The sequence below is a fragment of the Diadema setosum genome, chromosome 16, assembly GCF_964275005.1.
Source record: "Diadema setosum chromosome 16, eeDiaSeto1, whole genome shotgun sequence".
Taxonomy (NCBI): Eukaryota; Metazoa; Echinodermata; class Echinoidea; order Diadematoida; family Diadematidae; genus Diadema; species Diadema setosum.
In genome coordinates this window covers 28232463-28254916 of record NC_092700.1, presented here as the reverse complement: position 1 = coordinate 28254916, position 22454 = coordinate 28232463, and the positions used below count along the sequence as shown (strand labels likewise).

The 22454-nt window shown below is 38.2% G+C and overlaps 1 protein-coding gene and 1 non-coding gene across 2 annotated transcripts; both read right to left on the bottom strand.

Moving 5' to 3' along the window:
• Positions 1-1738: 1738 nt before the first annotated feature.
• Positions 1739-22340, bottom strand: LOC140240076 (Golgi-associated plant pathogenesis-related protein 1-like). The gene is made up of 4 exons (XM_072319884.1): positions 21893-22340; positions 6146-6367; positions 4846-4923; positions 1739-1896 (listed from the first exon to the last, which is right to left on the bottom strand). The coding sequence occupies exons 1-4, from the start codon at positions 21927-21929 to the stop codon at positions 1739-1741; spliced, it is 495 nt and encodes a 164-aa protein (XP_072175985.1). The 5' UTR covers positions 21930-22340.
• Trnas-aga (transfer RNA serine (anticodon AGA)) lies at positions 5500-5581 on the bottom strand. Its single transcript has one exon. It is a non-coding gene; the product is annotated as a tRNA-Ser (tRNA).
• Positions 22341-22454: the final 114 nt, after the last annotated feature.

Genomic DNA, 22454 nt, shown 5'->3' with positions numbered 1-22454 from the left:
ACAACTGTATATACATGTATATTTGTAAATATGTTCTATATCGTTATAGTATTATATTTTGTTTATAATTATTATGTACGTTTAAGCCTTTATATGCCCCCACGGGGCCAAAAGGTGTTATTCTCAATAAAGTTCAAAGTTCAAAGAAATGTTTGCGTTACAACAGTTCCGTCCCTGATAGTTTTTCTTTTCTCCCCTCACCTCCCTGATGTTGCTGCGTGCATCCTGGCAGCCCTTCAACTACAAAATAATTATGTTCTAAGGACAACATAAGAACTTACACGTCACATCGGTAAGGCATCATGCATTTCAGCACAGCAGTCATTCACTCAAAATATAAGATACATACAAAGAACAGTTTTGTCATTCATGCACTTACTGTACGTCTGAAAGAAGATATCTTTCTCTCTGAAAGAGGTAAAGTTGAGAAAAATAACATTGAAACGGGTATCTATACAATGGGTCATGCAGTCATAGTATTTTGTAAGGCATGCTGGTTCTTTACATCATAAGTAAAACAAAGATGTTTCAAAGTAAAACAAAACAAGTATAGCAATGAATAACACCGGTAAGCAATAAGAGACGCCAATACACAATAAAAACATCAGGACTGGAAGATCTTGGACAAAGAAAGAACGACTGATTGGCAATCACAGAAGGGTCCTACACTTTGTACTAGCCATTCTAACCTAGAACCAACATTAGCACCTTATCTGGATGTACACGTGGGACTATGCTCTTACTCGCGATTAACATTCAGGACGATATACCACGGGTATATGTGGTGATCATAAAACGATAGCATACGAAGACAATCACAACAATATTAACATATCGCCTGGTTGATCGGTGAAAACACCATTCTGGTCAATCATTGGCGTTTATAACGTGAACTGCAGTTCAGAATGATTGTGTATTTATGGAAAATTGCATTTTTTCCCGGGCAGGAGTCACTCGGCAGGACGTGTATGCATTCTGCAACAAGAGTCCTTATTTCATTATCAAATCAAGCATTCAATCAAAAAGGTAACTTAATAAGAGATCAATTCATTACCTATTTTGTAGATAAACCATTCATCATCTACATTTTTGGCCGTACATTCTTGTCAAAAGGTATAGATGCCTAAATAAAACCTTGTCAGTTCTAAAACACACTTCAAAAATCTCTGAGCACATTATAAATTGATTCAAATTCAACCCAACCACAGACAACGCCGTGCATTTCCGCCGTTTTAGGTAGGCAAACCAATGAAATCGTTTAATTGATGCTTGTAGTACTTCGTACAATATAGTGAAAGGGACTATACTCAGATATTACACAAAGTATTTCTCATGAAGTATCACAAACACATTTTGAATATGAAATCTACATGAATATAGAAGTATCGCGCTCATGTAAACCCTAAAAGTGTGCATAAAATACGTTCTTCCCGGCCGAAAACAAGAGGAAAGAAAGAAAAGCACATATGCAATATACACTTTTAGATCCACTAGAAAGGGACGAGACTCTCCAAAATACAATACAGCTCCGGTAGTGCATTTTATTCACATCTTTGAACAAAAAGTGATTTTCGCGTTTATCAATTATAAAGTTCTTTTGAAGAAGCTGTGTTGTATTTTACTAGTTTTTCCTCCATATGTTTGCGGGTGTATGAATGTAACTTACATAGGATTATGTAAAGTAAGTGCATTGTGTGTGTGTGTGTGTGTGTGTGTGTGTGTGTGTGTGTGCTCGTGATCACTTTTTCTGGAGTACATTCTCCGGGAATTGTCCCTGCACGTTCCCGGCGGGCTCGTAGTTGAAGACGGAGAAGACCTGGTTCTTGTTCTGCGGGTTGACGGCGACTCCAATGCCCACCCTAAGGCTACTCTTCCAGACCAGCTGGGTAAAGTGACCTGTCGACAATAAGCATTAAAAAAAGACAATTTTACAGTCAAACGCTATACACAGGTTTGATTGTACTTCAAATTACATAATACAATGTGACTTATCTGCCCAGTTAAGGTAGGAGTCCTTAGGAATGCTATGCTGTGTTATCACGCTTATTGTGAAAGCGCCTTCCTGAAGACGCGCATAATCTATTATACCAGCCAACACACGCTACAGTGAATCTTATGATGAACCATGATAAACCTTATAAGCAAGTTCGCAATTCCACTTTGCGCATGAGCAGAAAAAAAGGTCATCCGTACCAACATGCATGCTGGTTTTTAGATTCACCGGGATAAACATCTGTGACGTAATGTCTATTCATGTAATCCTTATAAATGTTGCTTGCCAGCACATCCACATGATAGCGAAAGTGGTAGTTGGCCACATCAATAGATAGTGATACATGTACATTCAATGCAAAATAATGAAATGTATGCTTTCCCCAAGTGTTGATTTACGGATCATTCTGGTCATCAGGTCTACGCATTGCAAGTTCTTCTTCTTTTTTCTTTTTTTTTTTTGAACAGGATTGATGAATCCCATAAATTGTTACATAAAGCTTATGCACTATGTCGCTCTGAAAACGAGTGAAGTGCCCCTAACCGACAGAGAGAAAAAAAGGAAGGTCATTTGTGTCAGTGTGCCTGTGAGCTAACTCCACTCTGGTTTATTGTACATCGCTGTGACCTTTCTGTAACGTTTGATATAATAGTCCTCATTCTTACTGTATGTGCACAATGATACAATACTAATAAGGTTTTGAATAGGTGGTCCCTGGAGAGCATGGACTAAACAGCTTATAACGACTGCAACCCGCGAACATTGGCAACTACATTGTCACCTGCTGATTATGCATGGCCGGGTCACAGCTGATTGGTTCGCTCTCGGACGTTGCCATGGCACCAGCCAATTGCAATTATCGTCAACGTTTATGAAAGGCTACAGTGCACAATTCTCGTCGTTTGCTCAACCGAGCAAGAACAAGAAACCGGGAACAACCCGAACGTGCGAAGAGCAAAATAAAAAAGGATCTTGAATATAGCTTAAAGATGGCTTTTTACAAAATACAGGATGTATAAACATCAAAAATCAAACAAACTGAACAATGAAATAAGGTTCATTAAAGTCGTATAAAACTGAAGCCCAGAAATAGCAAGAAGTCTAACGTTATGTTTTTGTACATAACAGTGCATGCATGGTGTCGGCAAATCGTCATAATATTCTATCCAAATTCAGTGAAGCGGTGACAGCATGATACAGCATCACACAAGGTGTTTCCTTGCATTTTTTTCGCACATAATAAAGAGTGGCGCCAGATCTATTTATCGTTTTAAACCCCTTTGAGATAAAGAAATCACTTTTGTATAGGGCCTACACCAAATAAACAAGGTGAGTTGCAACTGTAATGATTTCAGTAATGACGAGTTTGCTAGATATGATGACGAAGGAGTTAGTTTTCATAATATCATTCTCATGTGAGTTGCAAAGAAAGGGTTGTGAGACGATGAAAACGTAATCTCTGTTTCGCGAAAAAAAAAAGCGTGTCAAAATTTGAGAAGTCATAACTTTTACACGTTTGTCCGATTGCAACGGCACTTTCATCGTTTACTTTTCCCAACTTCACTCTTTCGCACGAATATCATTCAGTGGAACGCAAAATGTGAGATAAGTTTTCCTTTAAGCCGCGGGCCACCATTCTCATAATGATATGAGTTCGGATGTATCGCTGTCCCACGAGTCAGGACGCTTTGCTGAGCCATGCTCCATCGCCGAGCATGATCCGAGGCTGTGTGGACAATTACCCACCGAGTCCAGCGACACGAGTCATTGATCGCAGCCCCTTGATGATGTATTTAATCCTGACATACGATTAGTCATAATGTATAACCATGCTGCCAGTTAGGAACGAAGAAGAGCAGCCCCCCCCCCCCAGGAAAAAAAGCAGAAACAAATGCCAAAAACTCGAAAAAAAAAGAAAAACAACTCACACACACAACAACAAAGCAATAACAAAACAACAACAACAAATTTAATGTCAGTACGGTTCTCTAAAATGGAGATAATTATAACTACAATACAATATGAATGCATATATGATTATATTATACAAGATAGATGACAGATGGATGGTAATTATACGTGAAATCAATGATGATGATTATAACATTGATAATCATCCCGGTAAGTTAATTGTTGATACCACTGCTAATAATAACGATGTACTTGAGAGTCATGATAATGTTAAAAGAATAATAATGATTCTTTTTCTTCTTCTTCATCTTCTTAATATTATTATTATTATTATCATTATTATTATTATTATTATTATTATTATTATTATTATTATTATTATTATTATTATCATTATTATTATTATTATTATTATTATTATTATTATTATTATTATTATTATTATTATTATTATCATTATTATTATTATCATCATCATTATTATTATTATCGATATTATCATCATTATTGCATACTATGGCCATTTGTATCGTCATTACGATTATGTGGAACACTTGTGTCCTTTGTGAGGCGACACAATATGTGGCGCAGAATGATACCCCCCCCCCCCCCCACCCGTTATGGATGAAATAGATCGACGGTATAACTTATGAAACAGCAGTCAAACAGGGGGAGGGGGCATTTCATGAAGCGTTTTGTCCGACATTTTTACGAAGCAATTTGTCGTACATATTTGCTCTCAGCCAATCATATGCATGGATTTCAGTACCTTATAACAGTTTGTCAGAAAACATATCTGACTTCATGAAAGAATGCTCCCGGATCGGTCTATGGGAAAAGTTATGAAGACCTATAAGATGAGTAGAATATGATGAAGTGACATTATGATCAGGTTGGATGGTAACAATGGTTTCCCAAATCGGAGGTGATTATCAACTTACCCGTTCCCGATGTGAAGCCAGGGCTTGAGAAGTTATAATGATTGATTTCATCGTAGAATGCCTTTGATGCCATCTCTCCTATACATGTAAAAGAGAAATAGATGAATAGATAGACAGATACATAGATAGAAAGAGATGGATAGATAGATAGATAGAAAGAGGTAGATACATAGATAGGGTACAATACATGAAAGGGCCAGGAGCTGAATACAAAATATACCTAAAGATGTACAAGATTTTCTTAAATCGTTATGAATGCTCATTAAGAATTACGTCAATCTATTTTGCGCTATAGCTAATTAAAATGAAGTGTCGTAATAATCTGTTTTGTCTAAAAAATCCTTGCTTGATTTCTCCACATGGACTCCAGTTATTACATAATCTTCGGGACTAGGGAAAGCACTTTGATATAAAAATATGTATTTTTTTTTGTACTTATCAGACTTTGAAAAACAATAAGTTATTGTTCAAAGATACAAGGACATTTTGAGTCCTTGGGCAAGAAAAACAAATGTTTGTTGCAATGAGAGTTTCTTTGCAGGGAGAGTCAACTTTGAAAGAAAAAAAAATGAATATATGAACAGAAATAAAAGAGACATTCCTATACCTCGAACAAAACGGAGGAAGAAAAAAAAAATGAGATAAAAAGTTTCTCGTAGTCGGCAGGATTCGAACCTGCGCGGGGAGACCCCAACAGATTTCTAGTCTGTCGCCTTAACCGCTCGGCCACGACTACTCAGATGGCGTCAATGATGCCAATCTGTTGATTAATTCTTGGAATTTGTTAATTTCTCTATCGTTCCGTTCCAGTAAATATCCAAAGATAACACTACTTTAATACCCGGGTATTGACATTGCGTGCATTTTACCCATTGAATTACAAAATGTTAGAATGGCAGGTGCATGCTGTATAGAGATGAACTCAAACTAGGACGCAGACCCTTATTGACTGCGTGCCGAATGTTTTGAAACTAGACTAAGATTGCGCGGATGAGTTCCTAAACTGGGAGTAACAAAGAAAGTGGCATACACACGTACACATTAAAAAAGAGATCTTATTCGTATGTTTGCTCATTTTGTTTTTTCACGACAGGGGATACACCCCCAAATCATAACACAGGATTGTCATTTATCATTGTGATTAATGTTGTGACCAAGAAAGATAGCTGATATAGAAACAAACTCGTGGAGGAAGGGTTGAGATAGATAGATAGCTAGATAGAGAGACAGACAGACAGACAAGACAGAGAGAAAGAGAGAAGGGGGGGGGGGGGGTGGAGGAGAATCGAACCACGCGTACCTGTGATGTTCTCTATGCCCCTGGAGTCAAACGCGTAGTGAATGTTCTCCCCGTACTGGTGCTCGCTTCTGTGCGCCAGTTGCGCCTTCTTCGCGCAGTTCTCCGCCCACTTTTGCGCGTACTTGTTGATCTTGCTGTCGATTTTCAAAGGAGGTGCCCCGTGCTCGGCTCGGTATTTATTATGAGACTTGAGCGCATCTCTCCTGAATTTTGAGCGGTACGCTGTCGGGGAAAAAAAATGAGAGAAAATACTAGCAATTGTTAATGCAATCAATGAAGCAAATTAGAAAAGCAATGCCAACATTCAAACTACTAGCAATATCTTTAATGATATTTAATTTGATACAGGCAATCTTAAAGGGGCTGTACAGTACTGGTTGAGGTGGGGATTCATGTTTTTTACATTTGTAAGTGAGATAATGAGAGACCTCTTATGAAATATGAAAGAGCATGTAATTTCAAGAAGGATTCAATGTTTATTTGATGAAAATTGATTTTCAAATGGCTGAGATATCCAAAAAAGTGATAATAATAAAAGACTACAGGCCACAACTTAATTAGGATCTCTTTGTTTCACCTTGTTTTTAGATATCTTGGCCACTTCAAAACCGATTTTCATCAAATAAACTTTTGATACCCCTTAGAATTGCATGCTCTTTGACATCTCATAGAGTGGTTTCTGAATATCTCGCAAAACGTTAAAAGCTAAATCCTCACCTCGACCAGAACTGTACACACCCTTTAACATGAAATATCGTAAATTGTGCAGATAATGACTTTCCTAACTCAAATGGTATGACATTGTAAAATGCATGGTTTTACATGTGAATATTTTGATACAATCAAACTGAAAAATTAGTTTTTTTCTCATTATTGTCAGTGTTTTGATATTATACGCTGTATATTATTGAGAGTTGAATTGGAAGATTACCTTCAAGGCACAGTTTTAAATGAAAACACTCAAAGGGACATCTTCAAGTCTATCCAGGGAAAGAATGGACAGGTGACAAAGTAATTCTGCAGAATGTACTTTGCCATGAGCTTCGGAACGCTCTTTAAGCACCTAAAACAACAGTATTTTAAACAACTTATAAGAAAGTACATACATGCTGTAACTCTTCCCACACAGCGTAACTCAAGTATACAATAGACTGTCCTGTGGTTAAATTGAGGTTTTGTGCGTGTAGAAAATGTACCGGAAGTTACTGTTTTTACTTTCTCCGTACAGCTACGGTTGCCATGGTGCATGTATGGCTGTTATTGCACACATAACACACGTGCCCTACACACACACATTCACACCCAAGTTCACACAAATATACGAGGTATGCATGCACATTAGTTCTGTGACAAATAGATCCCAGGTTGCTGATGTACAGAGATCACACACACACACACACACACACACACACACACACACACACACACACACACACACACACACATCGCAATTCATGGTTCTATAGTGCTGGGGACACCTCTTTACCCTAGAATAAATGAGCTGAAAACAGCATTACTCTAATTCATCACCATAATAGTTATATATGATTTTGATTGAAGTTCGCATGAAGTTGTTCAGGAAATAGGGAATGCCGCCATATTTCCCCTTTTTTGACAATCAAAAATTACTGACATCAATGTTTGAATCACTTAAGGAAATATAAATGTCGTGTGGGAGTCTCAGATTCGAAAAGATGAAATGTGGTCTTTGGCAGAATTTTGAAACACTCACTGGCATCGTGAGTGTGGGTCATCAGAAACAAGCTGAGGTAAAGACAACTAAAACATTTTAAAAAGTGATATCTCTTTGATATCAACATAATCTAATGTGAATACAACTTGCCTTTGTTTTTCTTTTAGCTGTAGTAACAAATATCTTTGAAGAAAAAGATAAAGAGGAAATCAAGCAGCCCACGAATGTCATCGTCATGGCCAGACATGCACGTAGCTTGCATATTTGAAATAAATATATTACCACAGGCACCGCGGGGAGATAAGATTGCAACATCGGAAGTGAGCGAGCATCCCGAAACTCCCTCGCACCCGACCCAAACCGCTTCCTTCTCCAAGCACCCGCTGGCGCGCCTTTCCTGAAACACACCGGGAGCCGTTCATAATTGTTTTGAACATCATAATTATTGATACCACTAACAATAGACCATTTTCACATTCAAATTTATGGGAAGTTTCTTTCCAGGGAACATAATATAGAGACCGAGCTATTCCATTCACCTTTTCTTCTTAAATGAAATTCAACTGCTGGAATCCAGTATGCATATATTACTTGTTGCTATGTCGGACAAGCCTCGGACAAGCTTTCAGGTCGTCAAGAACAACCTTTGTTTAAAACATATGCATAATATTTGAATATGATACGAAAAATTGATGCGCACCAAGAGGAAACCGAATACTCGGTAGTTATTTTCATATGTTTTGTCATGGTATATAGAAATACATATAATATTCGGCAATTTTACAATTTGTATATTCCAAATTATAGATATAATCACTCCAGACGAACAATATGTTGTTGTGCTGGTCCTTCTTTAAGGAATGACTTGCCAAATGATTGAAAGTGTGCTAACAGTATACATTTATTCAAGGAAAGATATAAAATACATTTATTAAGTCAATGATTTTCTGCTTTGTATGATTTTTAATTAAATTATTATGTAAAAGGATTAACATATTATGCTAACTTGCCTTGTTGTATTGCCTCTTGTCGGTTTTGTACTTTGTAATGTAAAGTTTTTATCATGTGTGTATTGTCTTGTCCATGTAAAGTTGAATACACACCGTGTATTTCTTGGGGATTAACTTTGAAAGGCCGGTCTATGCCTATGTTGATTCCTCCACCTCTTGATATAACGCCTAAACTTATGTTTTGTGTATTTTTTATTTGCCTTAATGATGTCCCTTGTATGCTGTGATGTACAATGTTGTTGCCTCTTTTATCAGATTTGTGGAAATACATTGAATTGAATTGAATTGAATTGAATTGTCTATGTGACATTATGTCATGCAAAAAAAACAAAAAACAAAAACAAAAACACCGCTGACACTTTTTTTCCTTGTCATTTTTACCTTCAATATTTCTAAGATCCTCCCACTTTTTACCTCCGTCGATAATACCTGTAACATTCTTATGGGTCACATTTTCAACGCTGTCATTTTCGCCGAATATCACTTTTATCTATAATATTGTTCTTACCTCTTAATTCCTAATACCAGGCACATTAAAATACCAAAACCATGGCATATAAACAGACTGCCGAAGGCTGTGACAAAGTTAAAAACCACCGAAATCACTTTAAGAAGTCGTTTGGGGCGCTTTTTTTTTTTTGGGGGGGGGGGGGAGGGGTGTTCTGTTTTGTTTTATTTTGTTTTGTTTTGCGGGTTTCTTGTGTGTGTGAGTGCGTGTGTGTGTGTGTGTGTTTGTTGTTATTGTTGTTGTTTTACAAGACATGAAACAGTCCTGCAGGTTTTACAACTTCAGGAGGCAAGCAGAGGAAAGAACAAAGGCAAATCTTGAATAGACGAGACAAAAGATGACATCTCTATTCACATCAAATCTCTTGCTAAAGCTGTGTTCTTTCAGCGACAAATAATGCGTAATATCTTTTTTTTTTGTGTGTGTGATATACTTCCTTTTTCCATATGCGACGTCTCCTGCAATCCACAGTGACACGCAGCAAGTATGCAGGACAATCCTCTTCTCTACTATAGAGCGTCAGCTTCGATTGTTTCGCGGAAACTTATGGGCAGCTTCAGCAAACTTTTCCGCCTATAGTCTGATCGCTTGGTATCTGATGGCGCCTCTAGTGACATCCCGACCAACCCCCTCCTCCTCCCTTTTTCACCAACCCGTCCCGGACAAAGAAAAAAAAAACCAAAACAAAACAAAAAACAGAAGCACAGAAGCTTGTTCAAGTGTGTGAGCGGGCGGCTATACAACTACATGCATTTCTGTGGCAACAATTCGCGGAAAGTAACTGTTAAGATTGAAAAGGCTATAAATTTCAGTTCATATTCAAGTTTGGCACTGCATGGTACACTTATGACTTAGGCCTACAATGAAAAAAAAAAAAAAAACCGTGCATCGATGGTGGAAATTTCATCAAAAGCGGACACAGGACAAGAAAGTTGTGGAATTTCACATTTTGACGTTATTTTCATTGTCCTATTATATCCGGACCATGCAGTTGTATAGGTTGCTTACTTGTATCCAGCGATGGAACTTTGAAAATGCACAAAGTTTGGAGGGGTTGTCTGAGTTTCTTCAAACTTCACTGATTATGTTCTACTAATTTTTCTGCATTTGCCAAATTCGCAATTTTATATCTGAGGTAAATCAGTGCGTGCATGTTTGGCGTAGAAAACATCTAGAGATATTCAGTTTGAAATCTTTTACTTTAAGATGGTATTTCGTAGGGAAAAAAGTTTGATATCATCTTCTGTACAGCTTATCTCGAATAGAATTTTTTGGAGGTTGAGATAAAAATATCTTCTTTCAAAGTGTGTAATAAGGGAAACATCCTTAAGATGATTTAATGCGGTGTGAAAATCATCTTCTTTCAGATGCCCGGGTATAGCGTATAAAAGTTCCTATGGAGAAAATATCACGACTGTGAAGAAACTGTCTCCTTTTGGACTGCATAGCGTCGAAAAATCTTTAAAAGATTCATTCATTCCAAGGATTAAAGATCATCACTTTCAAATATTATAGGTTATAAAATCTTCCAGACCTATATACATTGCAATATCATCTTCTTTCACATTGGATACCGTGGACATCTTGTTTCAAAGATATTCCACAGTATGAAATCACCCTTCCGAGTTTATATAGCGTAGAAAATAAATCCCAGTGTCAAACCAAACTTTTTCTTTCTACAGGGTCAGTGTACTATGGAAATGTAGTATAGATAATACACTTGAAATTATGGGTACAGTTCGTCATTATGAAGACTCGTTAATCCGAAAATTCAATAAGGTTTGTTATTTCGAAGGTTTGTTATACTTTAAAAAACGACAAAGATTCTTAATTTCGAAGGGCAGTTAGTACCTTCTTTTCATTTTTGGATCAACAAACTTTTAGGTACTGGGAATTTGTGTGTTTCGAAATAATTAACCTTTGGAATAATGATCCTTTTTTTTTTGAGAGAAGAAAACAAACATTATCATTTTAAAAGACAGAGAATAGGGAAAATCTATCATGGATAATGGGGAATATATAAAATACGGATGATATCCTTTACTAGATGCACTGTGGCATGAAAATCCTTCCACAAAAAAGAGCATTGAAATCTCTCTTCAAGGCACACAGTCGATTAAAATCATTAAGAGTTAAGGTGAAGCATATCTAAATTTTTCTTCCACAGATATACACCTGTGAATATTGGAAAGAATCTTCTGGCGTTTACACGTTTAAAAATAAACGTTTCCGAAATTCCATGTGAATTTATCTTATTAAAAAATGCAGGTGACCACCTCTTCTTTACAGACTCAGTGTGGAACAACTTCTATTCCAGAAGACAGAGGAACAAAAAGAACAAAACTTTAGTTTATCGTTTATTCGATAGCTGATTAAAGCTTCGTGTATACACGGCCTATCCAGAGCACCAGGATTTTAAATTATCTTTCTTTTTTTTCAGACTGACCTGGGGCCTGTTTCATAAAGGTTGGGTTTGATCTTACACTCTTTAATTGACCGCAACTCGGTGAATCCAGCGTAATTTCAATATTAAGCATAAGTCCTGTTTCATAAAGACACTTACGATAACTGATTTCAAGAAAAATCAAGCGTAGCTTTAAGTAGGTTGAGCGTTACTTGCATGCGATAAATCGCAATGTTGTTTATGAAACGCATATTTGCGATTGATTGTAACTTACGCTCGATCTTTCCAAAACAGGCCCCAGGTTTTGCTTTAAAATGCTTAGTGAGATGCATTTCATTATTCATGCATGGCCGATGTTGATAATCTATACACACGTGGCGTCATTCCTCCTCCAAAACTTGTGATCAAGACTCAGAAGTCCTGTACTGGGGGTGTTTCGTAAAGCTGTTCTTAAAGGTACGAACGACTTAAGAACGACTGGAACACGTTCTGATGTGCTATTATATACTTACCAGAATTTCAATAATTCAGCACAAGAACTGATCATCATTCGTTCTTTAGTCGTTCGTATATAACTGCTTTATGAAATACCCCTGATTAGTTTGTGGGTTCCCAGGTTCCTATATACAGGTACCGGCTTCTTTAGAAATTTCGGCTCAAGCAACTCACATGCATGATTATACACATGTGTAGGTTTGTGCACATTTTGTCTACATGGTGTTATGACGTTAATATTGTCCGGGAATTCCGATATGATTTTAGAAAAGAAAAAATCTGAGCAAAACCCAAAACAGGTAAACAAATCAAATAGTCCGTCATTGTCGTAATGGTCAAACGCAAAAACAATCTGCCGTATGAATGATTAAATTTTGATGATTAATTTTTTGTGTCAAACACCAGTACGTATATTTAGAGCAAAAATAGTGGTGTTCAGCAGGACACATGAAGTGCGTTTCAATACCTTCGGCCGGGCCTTCGGCGTTATCAATGAACTTGGTGTCGTCCATGACTTCGGTCGACGTCGACTTGCCGTGGTGAAATGATATCGATGAACAAACAGCAGCTCCTCTGCACACAAGAGCTATACAACAGCCTGTAACACTCGTCAAAGCGCCGTTTTTAGAAATCGGTACATTTCTATACAGACGTGCTTGTAGAACCAGCTGTATTTCACGAAACACGAATGCGATCAATGACACAAAGTCTGCAGTGTTTCTTCTCTTATAACTGAATTATTTCACCATGAGTTTTTTCCCCCATATGAATGTCCTGGTCTTTTGTTACCCATGATGCATAAAATGATTATAATGATTGCATTCTTCTGTACCTCTTACAGGGGGCCAATTGCGGGGGGGGGGGGGGGGGGGGCTTCTTAAACAAATTGGTCCCTGCACCAAAATCAGCGAACCTTTTCGGAATAAACATTTCTTTCTTTCGTGGGTTTTCTTTTTCTGCTGTGTGAGTGTGTGTGTGTGTGTCTTTCTCTCTCACGGCTCGTCTGTGAAACATCAATTTTATGTCACGGCCTCGGTACTGATTTCAGATAAAGGCTTCTAAGATCGTACCATCGCGAATGCCATAGTTGAGTGACCCCATTCACATTGGTCCCCATATGATAGATTGATAAATACAGCATTATATGAATGTATGTTCAACCTCACTGTAAAAACATCGGTGTTAGATTTAACACCACGGGTGTTAAATCTAATACCGATCAAACTTCAATAAAGGACCACACCCACAGGTGTTAAAAATGCACTGTGATGGTGTTGAAAAGTGTTCACCTGACACTTCGTGGTGTTAATTTGACACTGTACCTGGTGTTATTTTGACACTGTACTGGTGTTAATTCAAAAATGACACCACATGGTGACCACATGGTGTTGATTTGATATTTGTTGGTGTTAATATCAATGGTTTAACACCCGTCCAGCTTCAATAAGAGACCACACCAGCTGGTGTTACTTTGGTGTAAATTTATTTTCACATTTTTTCAAAAATCTAGTATTTTAATGTAAAATTCTTGATCGTCTTGTTTAAATTAAAAATCAACAAGAAGTGCAGTTACTAAGAAACTCTTCAAAAAACAGTTTAAACTTTGGAAATGACACCCGGAGGTGTTAATTTAACACCATAAATGAGCACCGAAAATTTAACACCAGCTCGGTGTTCACTATTTAACACCGGACTTTTTGCAGTGCATGCAGGGGGATGGAAGAGTCAACTCTTCGAGTATAGTCTCTCTGGGCTCTTCAATATTTCCAGAAATCCCACACGGCAGAAAACAGGAATCATTCGTCTTCATAAATTATTTTCCCATTGTCAAAGCTGATTGCGTATGTTTGTCTTACGTTACACAATATTATGACTATTTATAACGTTGTTTTTCTTTTTAATCGGAAATAACAGAACAACAGAATTTGAACGAGATTCCATCAATAGCCCGTGAACTGGTATAGCATAACAGAAACAGACCTAAATACGGCAGGGATACCTCCCTGCACACGGTAACAAATATGTACTTATATGTATTGCAGAGTAAAAGAAATTGATGTGTATTATAACCATACTCACACACACTACACTTTATCTGTAGAATAAAATGAAAATGGAATAAAATTGCAAGGGTAAAGCAAATTGTCACTGCTTGGCTATTACAGCAGCATCGGGTCATCCCACGAGACCGACACCCACGAGTCATACAGCCTACGATTTCGACATACAACACGGGGCTTAATATGTCGGTCTCGTGAGCCTTGTTTTGCTTAGTGTCGAACTCGTGGGTTGTAGGACCTATATGACTCGTGGGCTGTATGACTCGTGAATGTCGGTCCCGTGACGTGCACCCAACAAACCCAAGTTTCCATGATTCTTTGTAAGTTTGCAGTTTTTTTTTTAATGTGTGTGTGTGTGTGACGTCATTGGAACAGCGTCTCTAAATTTCCCTTCCAAAAGCCCAGGGGCCTGTCTTATAAAGACTTGTGATAGAAATCAATCACAAGTTTCTTGTGAGCTGCAATGCAAGTTGCGATTGATTTGGGGACTTGTGATTGATTTGAAGGCTTTATAAGACGGGGCCCAGGAGGTCAAATCCTAACCCATTTCCATCCTTAGAGGGAGTATCTCTAACTTGGGAATCGGGAACAAGCATAATGTGCATGGTTGACTGCCTGAGGGAAAGGGGATGTTTATCACAAACACATTAATCATAGCAATCAAACCCATGATTTGCGATAAGTTCCATTTTTATCATCTTTCCTATAATCAATAGAGTCTCATGCTCCTGACTCGGATCGAAAGAGTACCGGTGGTAAGTGGAAAACAGCAATTGTCAGGATCAGCACGGCAACAATCAATCAGAGGCGAACATCTCGATTTTCGATTGTCCAAAGTCCAACTAAATGTTTTTCAGTGAAACCGAGGTGTGAAACCTCCTTCATGAAACGATCAGTACGCGACATTTTAGTCATAAATTTCTAGGGATTCATAGACTATTTCAAAGAATAACTGGTCAGCATGTAAGATAGGCAAATTGATTTGATTTAGTTGATCGTCAATATCCTCTCTTTTTTAATTCATTACCTGTATAGTTGAATGAATCGAGAATGCAGCACGAGTCACGGACAGGTGTATGAAGGCGCAATCGTACCCCTATAAGGAATGAAAGTAAATCCTTCGTCCGTTTGTGTACAAGGTGTTTGCTTGTCTATTTATTTTGTTTCATCCGCAGTGAACTGGTTGTCACTGAGGTCGCTTGACAACGTCCATATGGGAATTCTGAGAAATATAAGGTCAATAAGATATCAAACAGACATTCAAAAAATACTTTAAAATCTGCATTGCACAACCAATATATATAATAATAGCTATATACATATGATATATGTTATTATCTCAACCTTGGCATGATTGCCACTGCCCCGTAACAAATTAAGGTTGGTTTTTTTTTTCTTTTTATTCTAGGCGCCCCCTGCACTCTCCCTCCCTCCCCCCCCCCCCCCGCCTTTTGAACCATGGTGATCTTATTCTTGGTTTTGTTATTATCATCATGATAATTGCTGTTACACCAATATGTGCTTCTGCCTTTAGTTCAAAAGAACAATGTCATGTCAACATTAACAGAAGCACCACACGCTAGATTAGTCGACTTCCGGTGGGCTTGTCGCGTTGACCATCATGGCCACAGGCGGTGACCATGGGTAACAGCCAATTACTTCCGGAGCAAATTTGTTTCGAGGCGATAAGTACATCCACCGCCATCGGTTAAGGGGAAACTTCACTCCATGTTGAAGCTGGTATGTCATGAATACAATTTTTAGTCGAACAAAGAGAACAGCAAAGATCCATAAAAACAAGACTTATATCTTCTAGGAAGCTTCCATGGTTGTTTGCAGAAGCTTGGAAATTAAACGATTTCACAGAACACTGATGTCGCGTCACGCTCGCATTGTCATGCAAAATGTAATGAAAGGAAGTCTCCCTCGGTCTTTGCAACAATTTCTTGTGATGGATCGATCAATAAACATATTTTCTTCTTTTAATTATTTCGAACTTTAGCTACCAGTACTCAGGGATGTATTTTAAGCTATACAGACTTAAAGGCCCGAATTCACGAAGGTGGTACAAATAAATGAAACCATGGTTTAAACCATGGACAAAAACCATGGAGCGCCAAGTGTCGCATGGAATATTTCGTTACGAAATTAGTCATTAATTCATCGATGAAATTATTATTTTGTAACGAAATTACATCTTATAACTAAATGAACATTTCGTCCACGAAATGATAATTTCGTTAACGAAACGGTCATTTTGTCGACAAAATGACCAATTTCGTAACGAAATATTCCATGCGACACTTGGCGCTCCATGGTTTTTGTCCATGGTTTAAACCATGGTTTCATTTGTACCACCTTCGTGAATTCGGGCCATAGAGAGAGGTAATAGAGGAAAAGATAGAGTTGTAGAATCACTGACAATGGATTCTTTTTTTTGGGGGGGGGGGGGCATTATGGGTAAAACCATTGTGGAGAACGAAGCATGGGAGTTCTTTATTCCTCGGTGCGTTGTAAAGTATACAATGCCCAATTTTAACAATCTACCCTCCCTCTCCCCTCCCCTCCCCCTTATATAGGGGGAGGGGGGCAAAGTCTGCTCTGACATTTTTCAATAACTTTGTCATTTTTTCCCAGACTATTTCTGTTTACACATCTCTGACATTTTACTCTTTGACACTATAGCCACTGGCATTCTCAGCTCTTGTATTTTGTGTTCTCGTGCACCGCTATCATCGCTCTGATATCTTTTCATAATATAATACTTTAAACCATGTTACAATCATCACCCAGTGTCATTTTTCCCCGAACCACTCCTTTTTGGGCGTCGGGTGAATGGCACACAGTAACTTTAAAAGGGGAAAAATACCACACGATGTATGACAAGCCAATTTTTTTTTTTTTTTTTTTTTTTTTTTTTGTGGTGGTGGTGATGGTGGTGGTAGTGATATGATTGCTGCTAAAGGCTGCATTCATTTCTCGCAAAAATGACATCAGCGGTGTACTGCCATTTTTGTTATTCGTCGAAAAAAAAAATACAAATGATTCTAATCCCCGGCCCAAAACCAATCTCGTTCGTGGAAATCACGGAGCATCTTCAATTTTAAAGAGAGATTAAAACAACACGATCTCAGTAAACGGGAACTTGCCAAACATGTTAATATTACTTTTAAGGCCTAAACTATTATATGCGAGGAAGAAGAAGAAGAAAAAAAAATAGTCTTGCAAATCCAGACAAGAATGCGGAAAAAATTCGGACTAATAATATTGTTTGATTAAACAATTAAGATGATGACAAAAGGAAGAATGGTTTGTCAGGGGACCTATACAGATTCTCAGAAATTCAGATTGTAAAAGTCCTGTTTCGTGATAGGGTCGGACCAGGGAGGTGCATGGAAAAGATCTTTCCACCTCCCTGGTCGGACCTTCGATTTTCTGACACACATTGAAGAGTCGGACTGCTCCCCCATCACGACTAAAATACACACACACACACAACTTAATATATATATATATATAGAAGTATTGCAACAAGTTCACTCGGTTGACATCAGGTTCATCAGTCAGACCGCAACGTCCTGAAAAGCCTTCGCATTTATCGTACGCGTATGCATGGACCTCGCGGACATGAATACGTAATGAGCTTGGAGACCACATTTTTAGAGTGTCTGTAAATCTAAACGACATGATCAATCTTCATGATTTATACATCGATAAAAAGCTGAAGAGTTGTACTTTAATGAAATTTGACCACTTAAAAGGTTATGACATATAAAATATACTGAACAAGGAAATTATAAAACACAAAATTTGCATATTTTTCATTTTTCTTAAGGGGTACACTAGACCAACGAAATTAAGGTGGACCAAAATGGAAGAGGTATAAAATGAAAGAGGAAATATCATTCTATGAAAACATAATGACTTTATGTGGACTGATCCTATGAACGGGTCAGGTTGGCGAATAAATCATTGCGTTGTACAGTTAATTTTTGACGAGATTTCAGTTTGCCGCGAATACGCGTTTCTGATTGGTTAATTCCCTCTGAGTGGAGAGTTCAACGAACCTCGCGGAATGACAGTAAACGTGTACTCTACATAACAGTAATACACTGTGTGTAGATGACAGTGTAGGACCCTATGGTGTGTGTGTATGCGCGCGCACAATGTATGTATACGCGCTCAGGTTCAGGCAACTGCATGCAGCTAAGATCTCCACGTAAACAACAAGAACAACACTCCACTCTGATCGACAGCTCAACTTTGGCTTGAACTTTGTTTGCACAACTAGATAGAGTAGCGTGTATTAATAAATAGCATACAAATCAATAATAAAAGATCTAGCACTATAAGTTTGCGCACATGAGTTCTTTGGGAATCTCTATTTGGTATTAGAATAATTATTCCTTATCAATCCACTGTATACATCGCTGAGTAATTTATCTAATGATACCCTGGGAGCGCATGATCATTCATGTATCTCAAATTGCCACACTATGATTTTTACTCGACGAGACTTTCAATGTTTATTGTTTTCTAAGCTAGGGACCAATTCAGTTCTTACTGTGCTATTACAACAAGTATATCTGAAACGTTGACTATCATTCATGTGGTGATTCAACCTATGAACGGGTCGGGTTGGCAATAAATAGACAGCCTTGTTATAATCCGTCTCAGGGTCGTTTGCAAAATATCGATATAATGCAGAGATATGAATAATGGTATCATAAGCTCATTTTATGTAATGTAAGCATTAAAAGGTGTGATTTATTTCAAATATTCACAAACCATGTCAATTAGTCACGGATAGTAGATCTTCATGTCGTCAATAAGTGAATCTCGTAGACCATGCACTTTGTCTCTGAATTATCTCGCAAAATCTCGGGTGCTGAGAAGGACATGCGCAAAAACCTGCGCGTACGATAAATTTTTGATTTGAGCTCATTAACAGCAGCGTTGCGGTCTGACTGTCATCCGTATTCTATTGCTACTCGGAGTTTCATGCCACCTTCATTTAGGGGCAATCATCAGGCAATGATTAAATACATCCCAGAAATGCATTTGGATTGAATTAACGCATTTTTAGCGCGTGATACCAAAACAAAAACAAAACAAAACAAACTATACGCGCCTGGACCATAGGGACCAGTGCGCACTTAATCATATCCATTATTACGTATATCGGGCAATGATTAAACCGTTGGACAATGCATCGACATCATAAGCTTGTGCGCTATGACCGTAGTTACCAGCGCATACTGAATCACATTCATTATTACGCAATAATAATAATTACAATTGTTCAATGCATCGTAATAATGAATGTGATTCAGTATGCGCTGGTAACTACGGTCATAGCGCACAAGCTTATGATGTCGATGCATTGTCCAACGGTTTAATCATTGCCCGATATACGTAATAATGGATATGATTAAGTGCGCACTGGTCCCTATGGTCCAGGCGCGTATAGTTTGTTTTGTTTTGTTTTTGTTTTGGTATCACGCGCTAAAAATGCGTTAATTCAATCCAAATGCATTTCTGGGATGTATTTAATCATTGCCTGATGATTGCCCTTAAATGAAGGTGGCATGAAACTCCGAGTAGCAATAAAATACGGATGAACCTGATGTCAACCGAGTGAACTTGTTGCAATACTTCTGTCTAAAGCTCTTCCTTTGAGGATATCGAGCACTCTTCATAGAAGGGTAAAATCACCAAGTATATATACATTATATATATATATAGGCTGTCCACGTGTTGGCAAGATTAAAAGATAAGTAACAAAACTTATCTTTTAAAATACAAACACATTTTACTTACATTTCACTTACCCATTATGGCGAGAGCTGAGAGGATTTATTGCATAGCCTAAATACCAAAACTATGAATAACAGTATGATAGAAGATTGCGCATGAGAAAGCAAGAAAACAAGAAAGTGAACATTGCACGGTATGGCATTCAAGTCAGCTCGCAGTCGGTATGAATTTGTGTTTATGGTGATAATGCCGTTTAGGGGCCAAAAATTATGATCCCTGAAGTTGTAACAAACCAAGCAAATATTAAACGAAGAGATCGTTTCCTCAACGAGGAACAGAAATCATGAGTATACCCTAGTGCGCTCTCGGAATGGGAATCTTCAAATATTATCTTTCCACTTGTGGAAGGGAGGTACGATGAACGCCGAGTTGCGGGGAAACTGTGTTGGTTCTTTTTGTCTTTGTTTCAAATCAGTGAAAACACTTATAACTTAAACAAAATGAAGACCTAAACTTTCTCGGCAAATCCGCCAATTTGTGAGCGGTATATACATATTGTTTTGTTTCGTTTCATTCAGAACAACGTCTGTGTTGTCGACTTTATGTTATAGCAATAAATCACAATCATTCTTAGATGATCAAATCTTGCAACCCACAAAAAAGTATTGATGAAATAGAAACAGGAAGGAGATGGAATGAAATGAACCACCATCATTACCACCAACAACAAAAATATCATCATCAACAGCAACACAATTGTTACTACGGATCGCAACAAATCCACTATGAATATAATTTCAACCTGATATTACTTATTGAGGGGAGAAAGATTTGCGTTAGCAATGTAACACCATGTGAATGTATATAGTCCTTGTTGGGATCGTGGCTTGACAGAAGAAGAGAATAGAAAGAGGAGAGTTGAGGAGGAAAGCGACATAGGGAGAGTGTAAGGGAGGCAAATACAGTGACAATCGAGGGGCAGCAGAGAGCTGGAAGTTGAAGTTACACTGGTGGAGACAGAGAAAAGGGAACAGAGAGAATCGTGACGGAGAATATTCAAAGTTCCTCAAAATATTATGCACTCATGTAAGTGTTATTCATATAATATTGCTTTTTATTACTTTATGTTGAAATAAAATCACTTGAATCGAATATCGTGAAAAACAAGTAAAAGGTTTGGACATCGCGGGGAGGAGAAAGATGAAATAGAAGGGAGGGGGAGAGGGAGAAGTTGAATGTTGGAAAATTATAGAGATATAAGAGAGAAATGAAGATTCATGAAACGAAGGGGGAGAGAAACAAAGTCGGTGAACGATATTACTTTACGTGTCTTTTGTTTGTTTGTTTGTTTGTTTGTTAAGAAACAAAAGAGAGAGACCCGCGGAGGGAGAAGGGAGTAGACGAGAGAGAACATTCGTAGTTTACTACTGTGTGAATGTCCTCGCATTGAAAAGACTTGTCAATAATAGGCAATACCATGCGTTATTCAATCCACTTTCACTGTTCAGTAAACATTTAGAATAAAAAAGAACAGAAAATGTTCTGAAGCACATTCTCAGTCGTCTATACTAACTGCCCCATTACACACACAAAGGACTAAAGCGACTTAGTCCGCACACGTGCACATTTTCCAGTAAGTTGTTTCATTACCGATACTTTCGCATAACTAATGTTGCGGAAATCCGTGGGGACTATCCGTAACATGCAGTCGAGATCACAATACATGTTGTATACTTCAGACGATGCTCTTTGAATAAACCCCGAGAGAATGCGCGCCAAAATTTAGTGGGCAGACGATCATGTACGGAAGACCAACTTACCTCCCATCCCTTGGTCGCTGCTCTGGCATCCACCCATGATTCCCGAAACGTCAAAATTCTCTGAAACTTCGTTAAAAGACAAAAATCAGACAAGATTCAACTTCCAATTAAGACAACGCAATGTCGGCGACAGAGAAAGAAGTCCACCGTTTCGATCAGTGGGCGATACGGCCTTTTATCCTCCTCTTTCTGCGTATATGTGTTGTTGATTTGTGACCAATGAAAGGGAATCGATCCCAGTTCAAACAAGACTTGTCAGTCTATTCAAGGATCTGCGGTGAGAAGCGAAGGACGTCGCCGTGTACGCCACATCAAGGGGTACACTCGACGAATTGAAGAAGGGTTAGTTCTTTTAGTAGTGACGTAAAAATATCGCTGGAGACGGATGCTCACAGTGCACCGCATTGCAGGTTCCGCATTAATCCAAACGCGCCAAGGTCTGCTGTTATTGTGTATCAGTATGTCACGCAATGGCTGACAAAGGCAATCTCTTTCTCGCACTGTCTTTCGTGAATCCGCTTCGCAAACATGCGTAGGAAGTCCGGAAGACGCGGGACAAGTC